This window comes from Eschrichtius robustus, chromosome 13, assembly GCF_028021215.1.
Source record: "Eschrichtius robustus isolate mEscRob2 chromosome 13, mEscRob2.pri, whole genome shotgun sequence".
NCBI lineage: Eukaryota > Metazoa > Chordata > Mammalia > Artiodactyla > Eschrichtiidae > Eschrichtius > Eschrichtius robustus.
In genome coordinates, this window is record NC_090836.1 from 1,164,906 (window position 1) to 1,180,157 (window position 15,252).

At 59.1% G+C, this 15,252-nt stretch overlaps 1 protein-coding gene across 1 annotated transcript in view; it reads right to left on the reverse strand.

Annotated features, from left to right (window-relative positions):
- Nucleotides 1-2,944: 2,944 nt before the first annotated feature.
- Nucleotides 2,945-15,252, reverse strand: part of CACNA1C (calcium voltage-gated channel subunit alpha1 C) — a 447,611-nt gene continuing 435,303 nt past the window's right edge. The window contains 8 exon segments of the mRNA XM_068562083.1: nucleotides 2,945-9,703; nucleotides 10,787-10,912; nucleotides 10,914-10,979; nucleotides 10,981-11,067; nucleotides 11,069-11,119; nucleotides 12,515-12,618; nucleotides 13,103-13,209; nucleotides 14,989-15,117. Coding sequence (XP_068418184.1) covers nucleotides 9,401-9,703; nucleotides 10,787-10,912; nucleotides 10,914-10,979; nucleotides 10,981-11,067; nucleotides 11,069-11,119; nucleotides 12,515-12,618; nucleotides 13,103-13,209; nucleotides 14,989-15,117 — 973 coding nt within the window. The 3' untranslated portion in view covers nucleotides 2,945-9,400.

Below are 15,252 nucleotides of genomic sequence, written 5' to 3' on the forward strand. Positions count from 1 at the left end.
TTACCTCTGGTCTGGGAACTAGTTAGTCCTCATCTGGTCAGGTAACTAGTCCACCTCTGGTTAGGGAACTAGTTTATCTCTGGTCAGGGGACTAGTTAGTCCTCATAACTAGTCCACCTCTGGTTAGGGAACTAGTTTACTTCTGGTCAGGGGACTAGTCAGTCCTCATAACTAGCCCTCCTCTGGTTAGGGAACTAGTTTACCAAGCATTGCTATCTGCCCAGCTCCCAGAACAGTGTCGGGTACATACTAGGGACTCAAGAAGTACTTTTTTGGACCATGGGAGTATAAGCACGTGGTCTCAGAAAATCTGGGCCAGTTTCTGGGGCTTGTAGGCAGTGGTGACACGGCTCTCAGTCAGGTTCATAGAGTTGGAATCAAGGTCTGGCTTGTATCACAAGCAGGCCTCTCACCCCCACTGTCCTGGGCTCATCTGGTTGCAGGCGATGGTGCCCAGTGGTCAGGTCTGTGCCTCTTGTTTCAAAGAAAAGATGGGAAGCTGCTCAGGGCTTCAGCTTAACCACAGGAAGGACTGGACGCGGAGTGGTCAGTGGATCGCCATGTCTGAGTATTTACTCATCCAGGTGAAGACTATTCCAGGCAGAGGGATGAGCAAGGGCCCCGGGTGGGTTACTGGCATGTTCAATCAGGGGCAGAACCCACTCCGGTCATTTGAACAGGGAGAAGTTAACACAAAGACTGGTTAACGAGTCAGAGGTGGTTAACTACTTAGAGCAGTTGAGAGAGAGGACTCTAGGTTTATGGAAGTACCGGAGGGCAGCTTCTGCCGCGAGGGCCGAGGTAGCCTGGACGGGGAGGACGGTGCAGCTGCATGGGGGCGAGCCATCTGCGGGGGACGGAGAGACTGCCCAGAGGGGGCAGGGAGCCGGCTCACGGGGCCCCCAAGGTGGCCGCTGCTGGCCCCATACCCCCAGCACCGGCTGCTGCACTAAGAAGCAGCCCATTGGGAGGAACTCCCGTCTTTCCCCACGGCCTCCCAGGCCCTTCTGGTACATCTGTTCTGTCTCCTGACAAACCCCGACCTCAAGGCATCCAGCAAAGGAGAAATGCCACAGGGTCCAGCCCAGGGTCATAAAGCAGGGGGAAAAGTGTGGCCCTGGGGCTGACAGCTGGCTCGGTCCACCCCCGGGCCACTCAGCATCTGTGTGAGCTCCTAGCCCATGGGACTTCCAAAGGACAGTGGGCACCTCTGCTCAGGGAAGGGGCCTGCACACCATCCCAGAAGTGGGGACCGTCCCAGCAGCACCCTGCCCGGCGCTGGCTGCATTCAGTTCTTCCAAATGGAGCCACGGCTCCAAGGGAATTTTTTCACCTGATGACTGCATTAGAAAGGAAATTATGTACAAGGAGTTGCAGCCAATGAAAAGCGTAGGTGCCTTTTATTATTAGCTGGAAAGGTGTCTGATAATGTTCACAGTGGGGCTCTGCGAAGGCTGGGCTGAGCCCCTCACTCGGCTCATGGGCAGCCGAGGGTCTTCCAGCCCCATTTCCTGCGGCCTGACTTCTTGGGCTGATGGGTCCAGATGGGCCTGTGAGAGCAGGGGCTTGAGAGCCTGTGTAGCCCACCTACCTGGCAGACCGCGTGCAAACAGGGAGCAAGACAGAGATACACAGAAAGAAGGCGGGAAAAAGCAAGTGCGGGAGAGAGTGTCAGGTGTGTCCACTGACTTTCCACCACACAGCCATCCTGCCCCCTCGTAATGGGCCCATTTCATATCGACTTCTCTGGGCAGTCAGACCAACAATCACATCCCCTTGGGGGGAGAATGGAGGAAGTGGGCAGAAGCAGACCTGAGGAGGGGGAGGGGTTGGCCAGGCCTACACGCTGACCCAGACAGCAGAGTAGCAGGGGAGCCGTCCATGCATGAGGGCTGCTCGCATGGTGACGGCTCCCAGGGCGAAGCCTGGCTCCTTCCGTCCCACTTGAGGAAGCATTCAAAATGCAAGCAGAAGAGATTCATCACAGGGCAAGTCTCCAGTCTGTTCCGGATGATCGGAAGTATCATTCTCAAACTTTGGCACTTCATTCATTGCTGCTAACAAGTGATACCTCACCGCTGACCATGACCCAAGGTCCCGGCTCCCGCTCCGGAAGCTGGGCAGGCAGCCTCCGCGCGTGCAGGGGGCAGGGTTGGGGCCGAGGGGGCTCCAGCAGAGGAGGAGGGAGGGCGGCGATGACGCGTTAATTCCCGGAATGGACTCAAGCGTCCACGGGGACAATCTCGGAACTGTATCCAACTAAGACGTCATTTCTGGGACAAGTTATTTTTACACAGGGAATTATTCTGGAAGGTTTGTCTGAGTCTGTTTAATAATCAAAAATAAAAGAAAACAACTTGCCTATTGTAGCCTTCAAAGTTTTATTATTATTTTTTTAAAATATTTTGGCCATGCCATGCTGCTTGCGGGGTCTTAGTTCCCCGACCTGAACCTGTGCCCTCGGCAGTGAAAGCGTGGAGTCCTAACCACTGGACCGCCAGGGAAGTCCCCAAAGTGCTTTCACATACATGCTCTCATCCCCCTACTTCTCTCCCCTCCCTTTCCCCCTCCCTCTGATTCATTTATTCAAAACCAATTTTGTGCCTTTCCCGGTTTTGGGGTGGGGGGCAGCTCTTGTCTTCTGTGGGTCCTCCACTTAATTTCTCCTATTGTGTCCCTAGTCAACCTTTGACCATTTTTCTGTTAACCTTTTCACTGGAAGGAAGACCTGGGTGATGAGATGAGTTGCTGAAACGAGGTCAGAGACCATCCCCGGCGTCAGATTCCCCGTGTTCCCCTGGCCGTCCTCCCCTTCGGAGGATGAGAGCGTCATCTGAGAGTTAAGGGCGTTTCTGTGAATCTAGGAAACAGGACGAGAAGGCGAGAGGGACGACCCGACCGAACCAACGTAGACATTGTTAAGAAATTTATTTGCAATTCTTGTTTTTTGTTTTTTTTTTTGGTTTGTTTTTTAAATAACATCATTCCTTAGATAAAAATGCAATCTTACAGGAATATACATAGCGTCTCACACAGAGATGGCCCTGAAGCTCTTCTCTATTCCCTGGCGTTTCTCGAGGTGAGAAGGGACCCAGGCGAGGCCGCTGACTTGGGGGTGATTTGATGATTACAAACTGTACAACAGTATTTACAACATGAGGCTGTGAAGCCACAGGGCCCGGAGGGAGGTGTACGGGACGCAGGGGGGTGGGGAGGGGATGGGCGCGGGGGTGACGGCGGGGGCACCGACCTCCGAGAACGAGCATGATTCGGTGGGTCGGAGGATGAAGGAGGTCCGAGCTGGGACGAGAGGCGAGGGGGGTGGAGGGGCTGCGTCCGTACCTCCCGCACGGAGGACCTTGGCTTGGTAGCTCAGGGGCGTCAAAATAAAACAGGGAAATTGTGACAGCGATAGACACTCTGACGCCTCACCAACCAATGGGGGGCCCGTCACCCTGATTCTTAGTGGACGTGTGTTTTCCACGGTGGTTCTCGCTGCTACATCACAGACTAGTCCAGACCTGCTCGTGCCTTGGACATCCCGGCCTCCAGAGCCAGACCTTGTTCCCTCAAGGCTCTGGGAGAACAGTGGAGGGGGGCGGGCAGGGAGGTCAAGGCCAGACTCCGAGGGTGGGTGGGATGCCCTTGACGTGCAGGCAGCAAGGGGCCTCGGCATCTGGGTCTCCGGGGCCGCCTTCTGAAGGAGACCTTGGTGCTGGATTGTTTGTTTACAAACCGTCTACCCTTGAGTCCCAAGTTCTGTTTTTCCCTTTCAAGTCTCGGCATGGTGTCTCCAGGGTGGGACATCTTGGGGGAGGGGGGCTTGGAACCCAGCGACCCGTCTAGGGGCAGGGGCCTCCCCCGCCCCCTGCTCTGGGCTTTGGGGCCCCGCAGGCCACGCCCTCAGGAGCCAGGGCAGCGGGTGGCGACCGGGGCCGGGCCCCCTCCTCCCTCACGCCGGCCCACATACCCAGGGGCACCGAGGATGGCGGAACGGGAGCCGTGACTAGGAAGCACTGTGCCCACCTCCGTGTCTCCTACAGACGTGGCCCTGCCCGGAAACAGACAGCCTCTGGCCCCAGAGCGGCTCAGATGCGAGCTCGGTGAAACATTTTCTCACTCACGAGTCCTCCCAGCTGGTGAACTGTCGTTAAGTGTCTGATTCACGTGGACCAAGTGCCACACTGCCCTTCCAGGAGCCGTATCCAAGTCACACTACTTATTCTGAAACCTTGCCTGCAGCAAGGCAGCCCCGACCCACAGGAGGCTGTGGGCTCGGCTGACGTGACATCCACACTCTTGTCCCGCTCTCCAGCCCCCACCTGGGCGCCCCTGATTTAGGGGAGAAAGGGAACGTCCATGGATGACCCACCTCCGACTGCTCTCAGGGTCCAGTTATTCGCCCAACTCAGCCTAACGGCATATTCCATATATTCCGCCGCCGTCGCCACTCCCCCTTCAGAGAGCCCACAGGGAGGCCGTCCCAAGACACCAGGGAGCCCCAGGGGCTTCGCTGCCCGCCTGCTGTGGGCCAAACCTCCTAAAATCCTGGCAAGAAAGAATTTTGACTTTAGGAGTGGTGGTATTTTCTCCATGAAGAGAAATGATATTTAGTTCATAGTAGAATTCAGTCCGGACGGCACATTTCCACCCGCGGGAGCACCTCTGCTTCTCTCTCCAGTCAGCACTCAGCCTCCCGAGAGGGGGACAGAGCCAGGCGTCTTGACCCCAGCCCGAGGGCCAGCGCCTGCCCCGTCAGGGTGCGTGCGCGTGTACGAGAGCGTGTGTCGGTGTGCGCGCGTGCGGGGTGCAGGTCTCTCCCCAGCGATGCGGAACCCTGGCGGAAACACATTTACCTGATGGCTGGCTGCCTGGCCTCACAAAGCAGGGTTTCGTTGGAAACAAAAATAAATAAATAAATAAAGTTAAAACCAGAAATGGCTTCACGAAGAAACGACGTCAGAATCTGCTCACAGGCCCCCTCTCACTGAACCGGGGGAAGAGGGCAAACGGGGGGCTGGGGAAAGGGAGGGAGGCCCACCCTGATGCGGGCACAGCTGCCAGGAGAGCTGGGCGCTGGCTTCCTGCGGTGACCTCGGGGTATCCCCCCAGCCTGCCTGTCGCCCCACTGGAGCCCGTGGCCCACACGCGGGAGGAGTGCCCGCAGAGAGGGGGACAGGGCGGCAGACACCTCAAACGGCCAGAGACAATGGTTTGGCTGGGAAAACAGCACCAGAGCAGTTTTCTTTTTCTCTTCTTCTATGGTCGATCTTGAGGTCTCAGCCTCTCCGCTGTCCTGGCCACGGCGGGCAGGCACACCGGACACTTCCTTCCACAAAACAGGAGCAGACACAGGGGGTCAAAACATGCCCCCTTTTGCCCCAGTTTCCCTTCGGTTCAGTGCTGGCACTTTCCGCAGACCAGAGCCTGGTCTTGAAAAAAACAGACCTGGCCTGGGCTGTGGTTCGACTGACCAGCGGCTTGGAGGGTCGACACCAAGTCGCCCTGCCCTAGGCCTCTTGGACAGCGACACGCCCGTCCTTCCAGGTCTCGCTGGGTGTGGAGATGCCACCCCCGTCCTCAGCAATGCCTGTGACGATGGTCTGACGAGGCTGCAGGCCTCAACCACCCGACCTCCTCCCTGTGATGGTCTAAGTTCCGTTCTGTTTCTTGGCCTGTGGGGTGGGGGGCACATACTATCAACTGGCCCCTGGAAAGCAGCCCTCACCCCCTCGACGACCTCCAAGCTCCTCCCTTTCAGGGGCTCTCCTTCCTCAGAAAGACATTACATTGCCCTTGGAGGGTGTGGTGCCCTCAGCTAACTGATGGGGAGACGGTGTGGCGGGAGGACGGCCGGGAGGAAGTGATGGGCAGCTCAGGACAAGTCCCTGGAGCTCGGAAGCCGCGGCATGGAGGAGGATAAAGACGGGTAAGGCAGAGCCTCGGGTCCCAGTCAGACTGAGAAGAGGAGGGAAGAGACGGGACGAAGAGCTTCTGAAGCAAAGCAGAGAAAAATTCACGGATCAAGCCAAAATCTGGGGGAAATGTCTGCATTTTAACCCAAGACCAAAAAGAACCTTGTTGCGGGGGCGGGGTGGGGGGGGAAAGAAACAGCTGGGAATCAAGCCAAGCACATGAGTAACTGTGAGATTAAGGTGGAAACAAGAGGCCGGCCCATCAGGGGACAAACGCAAACCAGCTTCACCAAACTCTGAGCCTAAACTCCTCAAGTCCTTCAGGTCCTTGGCCATCACGGCTTTTCTCCTGCCGCTCAAGGGTTTCAGAAGACACAATGGTTCTGCTTTCCAAGGTCATGGGAAGATTCTGTTTTGGGTGCAGAGGTGGAGACCACGCTACGGATGAGGCTCGGGAGGACGGGAGTCGCGTGTCCGTCCCACCCTAGCTGGTCCTGAGCTCTGGCCCAGGAAGACCCCTCCCTGGATGGGTCTTCCCGACAGAGACAGAGCTGACGGCAAAGGAGAAGCACGCCTGCAGTGTGCGCGGTGATGGGGGGCGGGGAATGCACTTGGCGGAGCCCTGGGAGTAGCTGGCATAAGCCCAGCACGAGCCGGTCGCTGAGATTTGGTGACACAGACGAAAAGCCCAAAAGGAACCCAGGAGACAGCACGAGAAGGCCGAGTGCGTGCCGGCGTGTGTGAGGTCAGCTAAGAGTCCACAGTTCTGTCCAGGGGCCAAATGCACAGTGAGAGCTAGCTATCAACCCCAAAGGGCCCCGCTCTCCATCAGAACTAAAGAACTGCTAAAATCCTAGCAGCCGCGGCAGACATTTAGGGAAACGGGACAACGGACCTGAATGTAACTCCTACAAGACCTCGATGGCACCAAGAAGGAGCCCAGAGACTGGCAGGGCTGGGCTTGGAGGCACAGGGAGCAGCCCTTGCATGTGTCCACCCGGGGGCGCGCGCATCAGTCCACCACAGGAAGACTCATCTTCGCGGAGCAGCGGGCACTGCCCGGCTCCGACTTTAAGTTGCTCATGGAAGTCAGCGCCAAGAAGGGCTGAGCGAGCCCGGGGCTGCAAGAGACTCAACGGGGAAGGTCTGGATGGACGGTTGGGTCCTGCTTCCCCCGAGTCGGTCACTGTTGGAATCTGTTTGAAGGATGTAGCACCCGGGTGATGTCCAGGTGGATGCAGGGGCAGAGAGACGCCCCCGCAATGCCTCCGGCCCTGCCCTCACCACGAGTTCCCCACGTGCCACCCGCCCCCGGCCCTCGTCCCTCCGTGGCTGCCGTGCCGCGAGGGGTGGGCTGGGCGACATCCTGCTCCAGAAAGAGTGAAAGGTGGAGACGCGAGCAGGACGGACCTGGCTTTGGACGGACAGGATGTCTGTCACCTGCTGCCTGGCTCCGGCCCCTGCTGTCCGGCTGAGGACCCCCTCCCCTCCACCCTCCCGGTCACCGGGCGCTTCCCTAAGGGACGCTTGTGCCAGGGCGGGGGGTGGTGAAGGGTAAGGTCAGCCACCTTTCCCGGGGGGGACCCGGTGATGAAAGAGGCTGCTCAGGGCGCCTCACGGCCCCTCACGGTGCAGGGCTCTCCCCGGAGAAATTCCAACCCTGAAAACCAGGGCAGAGCAGAAAAGAGTGATGCTGGGAGAAGACGGGTCCTGGTCTCTCAAAGCAAGATATGGATGCACCTATTACCCCGTCTGGGGAAAATTGAGGGAAACGGAAGAGAACACAAGATATGCAAAACAGTGAAGCCCAAGCCTGCGTCGGGACCCACACGGGTAGTGCCGGCACTTGTCACACAAAGGACAAGAAAAGCTGTCCCCTTTTTCCCCAGCCACACGTAGACAAGCACTTGAGAGCTCAAAGGTGAAGCTTGTCACACTCCAAATACAAAATGGTTTACTTACATGCAGCAAATATACAAGAAGTGAATCCAAAAACAAACTTAATTCATTATATTCGCTTGGCACAATTGCAATTCAGTTTAAAAAAAAATATTTGTAAAATACTGAGACTGACCTGAATTCAAGTATAACGGTCTCTTCAGCAGAAACACCATCAATGCAGTAAAACATTACACGGAACAAGTCGAAGCAAAACGCCTTCTGAGTTTCTCCCTTAAATTTCCGTGTGGTTTTTTTAAACACAGTTTTAATGCCAACACAACTCACAACTGTATTTTTAAAATGAATATTATTGCATTGTTTTTGCATATCTTGTGGGACAGAAAATGCAGAGTTACTGATTCCCGTTTCAGAAGCAGAGACAGTGGTTTGCTTTTGCTTTCAAACGGCCCCAGATCCAGAGCTCCCCACCCTTAAGCCCCAAGGGGAACTGCGGGCGGACTGGCGGACTGGCGGCCCGGGCGCGCGTGGCCGCAGACTCAGCCCACGCCCGCACACACACAACCCACCGTACACACGGCACACACACTCGCAGAGACCTCGTGCTGCTTCCTCTCTCGGGCACACGCTACTACACACATTTGTGCAAGACCCTACCAAGTGCATTGCTGATCACCTTCAAATTATGAAACCAAACAGAAGAAATCTTGTCGCTACCTAAGGAAATGATAGCAAACTATTGGGCATACACAACGGCTGGTAAAACTCTCCCACGGCGGCTCTATCGAATCCTCCGTAGAAAAGGAAACCACGACCGTTAAATAATACAACAAAACTGAACCCGATTTACATTTGCAAAAGTGAAACCGGTAAGGTGGGTGGCTGCAAAACTCTGTAAACACCCTTCTCCCTCCCCTCCCCCTGGGAAAACAGAAGTATAAAAAAACGAAACCCCCCAAATGAAAACTGCAACATGCGGTGAAGAAAAATGTCAAACCCCCAAACAGAAGAGCGCTGGACAGACGCTCAGCACCACCGGTCTTGTCCCGGCGGGCGCGCCCCTTCCCCGGCGCCGACGGAGCGGCGTGGCTGTGACCATGGCCGGGTGGGAAGGGGGTCCAGACACGGGTGGCGCAGGGGGCGGTGGCCAGCCTTGGCTTGGAGCTGCAGCGCCCCCCCACCCCCCCTTCCCAGGGCCCGGCCGGGGCCTCCTTCCTTCCGTGAAGGCACAGGGCCCTGGCTCTATGGCGACAGTGAGGCTCATACAGAATATGTGCAAAATGAGTTCTTGACAAGCAGAGTTGAAAGACACCCGTTTGGCGTAGGGTCCTTTGGGCGAGGGCTGAGGGAGCCGAGGCGGCCGCGGGGGGCCCCCTCCCTGGTGCCCGTGCCCTCCCCCCACCGCTCCCCGCCGGACTCGGACCGCGGCTGCTTCTCTCCTGGCCGCCGACTCGGTCTTGTCCCTACGAAATGAATGAAGACGCTGTTCCGGTTAACTCCAGGTCACGAGAACAGTGAGGCACTTCTGAAACGGACCCATTAGGAACATGGAGACAAATAAAAACCCGGCATCTCCGGCCCGGCTGCTACAGGCTGCTGGCGAAGGCCCTGCTGTCCCGGGGCTCCTCTCCGCCCTGGCGGGGCTCGGGGCTGGGCGCCCAGGCCGCGTCCTCCGCGCCCCCCTCTCGGTCTGGCCCCGGGTCCCTGCAGTTTGCACACGGGAGCAGGGTGCCGTTGGGGCTCTGCCGGGTGCCCCCGCTAAGGATGTTGTCGGCCGCGCTCTCCATCTCCTCGATGGTCATGTCGCAGGCGTCGGCCAGCTCCTGGGTGGTGGCCTCGAGGAACTTGGGATCCTGAGCAAACTGCCCCAGTCCTTCTGAGATCAAGACCTGGGGGAGAGGGGGCCGGGACGGCGTTACTCCCGAGCCCGGCTCTTCCCTTCGGGGCCGGCCCAAGAGCTTCCGACTGGTCACTGCGGGAGGAGAGTGTGTGTACGCGCGTGCGTGTACTCGTGTGTGTGTGCACATCATGTGAGTACACGTGTGTGTGTGCGCACCCGGCAGGAGTGGGACGGAGCGCCCCTGCGGGCATTAGGGGCGTGCGGGCCGGAGGAGAGATGGCGGGGCGGGGGCACCGTCATCGAACGCAGGCAACCTGGGTGCACGGAGGCCACGGGGGCCCTGGTCCTTCCCTCCCACCCACCCGGCGCCCCAGGACGCCCACGTGACTCTTTCCAGGAAAACGTCTGTCTCCTCTGGTGACACCTGGCCCAGTGCCGCTGGCTGCTTTTATGGGGGTGAGGATCCCGGGGAGGATGTGTGTGTGTGTGTGTGTGTGTGTGTGTGTGCGCGAGCACGCGTGCATGTGCAGGACACACCCGGCCCCTGCCCGCTCTGTCCCGAAGCGTCTGCCCCCTTCCTGGTGGCCTCGGGGAGCAGTAAGTGAGCCTGGAATACACCGCCCCTCCCCCGCCCGCTCCCCACCTGCCTCGCCCGCTCCTCCCACCCCACGTGCCCCCACGGCCTCCCCCACCCCCGCCCGGCCTGCTCCCCACCTGCCTCGCCCGCTCCTCCCGCCCCACGTGCCCCAACGGCCCCCCCCACCGCCCGCTCCGTACCTGCCTCGCCCGCTCCTCCCGCCCCACGTGCCCCCACGCACCCCCCCCCCCCCGCCCGCTCCCCACCTGCCTCGCCCCGCTCCTCCCGCCCCACGTGCCCCCCCCCGGCCCCCCCCCCCCCCGCCTGCTCCCCACCTGCCTCGCGCGCTTCCTCCCGCCCCACGTGCCCCCACGGCCCCCCCACGGCTCCCCTGCTCCCCGGCCAGTGTGACCGCCCTTCCTCGCCGGGCTAGGCGCTCACGCGGACTTGAGACCTGACTGAGGGTCTTTCTGGCCAGGAGACTTGACACCCCCCAGGGCCCCTCCACTCTTCCCGTGGGGCCCCTGCCCGGCCCGCGTGGCTCGGCCTACTCACCGCCTCCACCAGGCTGCTGGCGCTGCCGTGGAAGGGCCGGCCCCGGGGCCCTGCCGGGCTGGGCACAGTGAGGGACACGGGCCGGGCCCTCCGGATGCCGCCGCCGGCCCCGCAGGGCGTGGGGCTCCCCGGCCCAGGGGCCGCAGTGGACGGATGGGAAGCTGCTGGTGAGCTTGTCGCTGGACTCGGCCCCCCTCCAGCCGCAGTGTGGGCACAGGCCGCGGGGGCCAGGCCGGGCCTGGCGTGGCAGGGGGCGTGGCATGCGGCGGGGGGAGGGGCGCCAGGGGGATGGCTTCTCTGCAGGAGGGGGCTCAGGCCCGCCACCGCCAGCGCCTGTGGACTCGACACGAGAGTGCGGGTCAGGGGGCCTCAGCTGTGGCCCACTGCCCGGCGCTCGCACCCTCTCGGTCAGGCATCCGGACCTGGGGCCGGTCTCAACCGCCCTAAATAGACTCTGTGACCATCAGTCTGCGGGGGTCTTTCTCCTCTGAGCTCAGAAAGCCAAGGGCCAGGGGGATCCAGGTCACCTGCTCTCTAGCCCTGGCCCCGTCCCTCGTGAGCCACAGATCCTCTCCACCTGCTCTGACATGATGGGTCCAAGGAAGCAACACTGCCTGGTGGGGAGGCTCAGCCCGAGGGGCAGAGAGGGGGGGAACGTGGGCGCAAGGGTCAGAGGGCAGCTCAGAAGCATAAGGGGAGGCTGTAAATCGAGGGAGGTTTTCCTTCCAGCACGATAAGCAGAGACAGGTGAAATCAGCTTCTCGAAATCTCTCAGAGAAGCACACGCGGCATCCCGCAGCCTGCTGGCCTCCCTGCCCACTGCTCTCGAGGGCCCCCAGTCTGGGGTCCTGGGTCCCTGGGGATCTGAGGGAAGTGTAAGGCTCTGCTCGACATTCCAGAAAGCCCTGTGGAGACCACGCGTATTCGTGCGACGGCACACAGGCTGAGCAAGATCGTGTTACTTCCTTGAGCAGAAATACCATCGGCCTGGCAGAGCCGCGCTGGCTGTCTTATGCCGACTGTAAGCTTTGATTGGCACTGAGTGCCTTTGGGGATAAAAAAGTCATTTAAAGCAAAGGCCCGTGGTAAGGGAGTATGTAATCACGGAGGTAAGAAGGTGGGGAGAGTCTAGTTCAGACCGTAATTGTTTAGCTGTTGGAAATCTCCATCAGTTCCAGGGTCCTAAGAGCAGCTTGATGCTGGGGTCTTGGATTTCGCCATCAGTTGGCATCAGCCAGGCCAAGAGCCGGTTCAACTACTGAATCTGCCTGGACCCGCTTTCCTGACATCACCCCTGTCCCTGACCATGCTGCTGGAACGCTCTCTGGTCATTTCCATATTCCAGTGGCTGGATTTTTGTGCAGCTAAACGTCCACGTGTCTTGTGGCTCTAGGTATGACCGCACCTGCCTGTCGTGTAGCCATTTCTGGGGAGGGAACATCGGGCCACTGGGAGGAGAATGCTCAGGCCAACCCGGAGCAGCTGGTCCTTCCGGCCTCCTGAGGGGCTCCTGCTCCCCAGGGACTCCCGGGTCTCCCGCCCGGGAGAGCACGGTCCTCGTGTGGGAAGAGCCCCCTCCCCGGGGGCTGTTAGGGCCAGGGGTGGGGACACAGCCGTGGTCTGGACGGGAAGGCTGACGGGCATCTGGGGGATTTGCTGCACGATCATCACGGGGTTGTCTAGCCTGCTAGGTGGTGGCCTGTGGCCTGTCCCAAAGTGGGGGGCTACCTGATGGTGAACGAGATGCAGGGGCAGGACTGTCTTCTGAGAGATGTCTCCCCCGGGATTCTTCTGTCGCTTCAGACACTCAAGGTGGAAGGAGGCCCTTCGACCTGCAGAGCAAGTGATGGGTCAGCACAGAAGATGACACGGGGGACTTCCCTGGTGGCGCAGTGGATAAGACTCTGCGGTCCCAAAGCAAGGGGCCCGGGTTCGATCCCTGGTCAGGGAACTAGATCCCACATGCATGCCGCAACTAAGAGTTTGCATGCCTTAACTAAGGAGCCTGCCTGCTGCAACTAAGGAGCCGGCGAGCCACAACTAAGACCCGGCGCAACCAAATAAATAAATAAATATTAAAAAAAAAAAAGGGAGAGGAGAAGATGACACGGCCCCGCCGGCTCACACCGAGGGAGGGACAAGGATGCCCCCTCCCCCCGCCCCTCCCTGAGATGCCGCATTAGCACACGTCCAGCCCGGGTCCAGCCCAGCCGTGGGCCACTTGAGCCCCACGAGGTGACGTTCCTCAGTCACCCCTGTGTGCCTGGCCACCGTCACGGGGAAGTGGCCACCTTTAGAGAGAGGGTCTGAGGTTACCTAGGGAGGCGGAGCGCAGGAAGCCCCTCTTCGGAGAGAGATGGACATCTCTCCTGTCCTCCTCGGGGGGCGCCAGCTGCCGATTCTCGTCATCCTGGTAGGAGAGCCTGCAGCAGAGGACACTGGGCACTGTCACCTCCGGGCAGCCTGCTTTTTCCCTTAGTGAGGGGACCCCACTCTGTGCTCTCTAAAGGCCGCGCTCTCTGCTGTCAGAGGTGTTCCCGGCTCCTTCCGCCTGTGCCCCGTGTGTCCCCCCGCACATGTGATTCGAGGCAGGGGGACCCCCGCTGCTGAGAAAGCTGGAAACAAATTCTGGGCCTGCAGCTTCTCTCCGCAATGGCGTCCTCACAGGCGGGTGCCGTCTACCACGGCCACTCCCAGCGCGAGACCACGCTCGTGCCCGCTCGCTCTCCGGGCCTGCCCACCCTTGGTCAGCAAGAGCGCGAACATGCGGTCATCGGTGAGCGGCAGCTGCGGGCCCTTGGGGGTGTCTAGTGAGTCACAGCTCCTGGGCCTTCTGGCGGGGACTCGGTGAGAAAGAGCTCCTCCTGGCCCAGGGCACACGACAGACGTGCCCCAGGGCTGGACTCGGGTCCATGATTACCTTCCCCGAATCCGCTGCACCTGAGAGCCTCTGTTCTACCTTGGCCTGGGCTATTTCACTGAAAAAAGCCATTGTAGCCCCTAAGCTGATTTTGCAACCCCTAGTGGAGCCGTCTGCACCCCAGACGCCCGCGTGTGTTCTAAGCCCTTCGTGTCACAGACGAGGCCACCGCCTGTGCCTGGCGTGACTCCATGTACTTTGAGGACAGAGCCTGTGCTCCTGGCGTGCTGTCTGCAAGCATTTGCAGACATGCAGGGAAGGTTCTGGACAAAACCCGCCATGCTTGCCTCTCGTGCGCAGCTTGGTCACCTCCCTACTACATTTTCTTCTTATCCAGACCGTAACCACTCTTGAAGACCCAGCTTCTGGGTGACCTCGTGCCTGGTGCCTCTCTCCGACCTTGACCTTCTCTGAACGTCTGTACTCTCGCTGTTTGCACCACTCTGTGAGCAGCTACTTAGGAAATCTTTATTTTCCCCCTCTGAGATCCTCTTAGCTCCTTAACGAGCCTGTGACCTCCCTTGGTTGCCGAGGCCGGTTCGTCCACCATCTAGCAGAGGGCCTGCAAGCACCAAGCACGCACCAAGAGCCCAGACGGTGGGAACAGATGCTTTTCTTGACTTCTCGGGTATGTGGCCATGTGTTAATCTGCATCCTCTGAACAGCGAAAGCTGAAAGGGCTGGTCCTTCCTTGTGATAAAGTGTTCCTCTCAGGAAATCTTCTAACACAGGTTCAGCTTTGTGAATGCAACTCACAGTCACAAATACATTTTATGGGACTTGGCAACAAATGCTTCACAAAATAACACCACCTTTGTGACTTTGAATACGCTATTTCTTATTGTCCTTTTCTATCCTATTCTATGCTATTCTGTGCTATGATTTCTTTTAAAAGTGTTGATTGTAACTGACTGAGCAAATGTCACAGCTTCCTAATGGGTCTGGATCTGCAGTTTAAAAACCCTTCTCTTAAAAAATTCCGGCTGTGATGGAAATCTCAGCTACGGCTGACAACAGCGCCCTCTGCTGGCAGCTTTATTATAGGCAGCTTCACGAATATTTAATTGTCAGTACGTACACGTGTCAAGAAAGCCTAGGAAACAACGTTTAGCAGTTTTCCTGAAAGCATCGTGTCACGAGGAAGCGCCAGGCCAACCAGGGGACCGTGTGTATGAGGGTGGGGGGCTTCCTCTGCTTTGAAGCTGCCAGAGGAGGATTCCAGGGACCCGCCCGTCACCCCCTACCCTCCCCTTCTCGGGCAGCCTTGGAGGGCAGAGCTCACATCTCCGTGGAGATCAGGCTGGGCTCGCTGCCGTACTCGGCGTCCTCATCCGTCCTCAGGTCACAAGTCTCATCCCGCGGGGCCTCCTCCTGACACACCATGGCTATCAGGCTGTCCCGGGAGGGGCACCTAAAGTGTCCGGGGTAGAGACAAAAGTCAGCAACCGCCAGCCCCTCCCCTCCCCCCCCCCCCCCCCCCCCCGGCAGATGAGGCATGACGCACACACACACACACACACACACACACGACCACTGATGGAGCCGA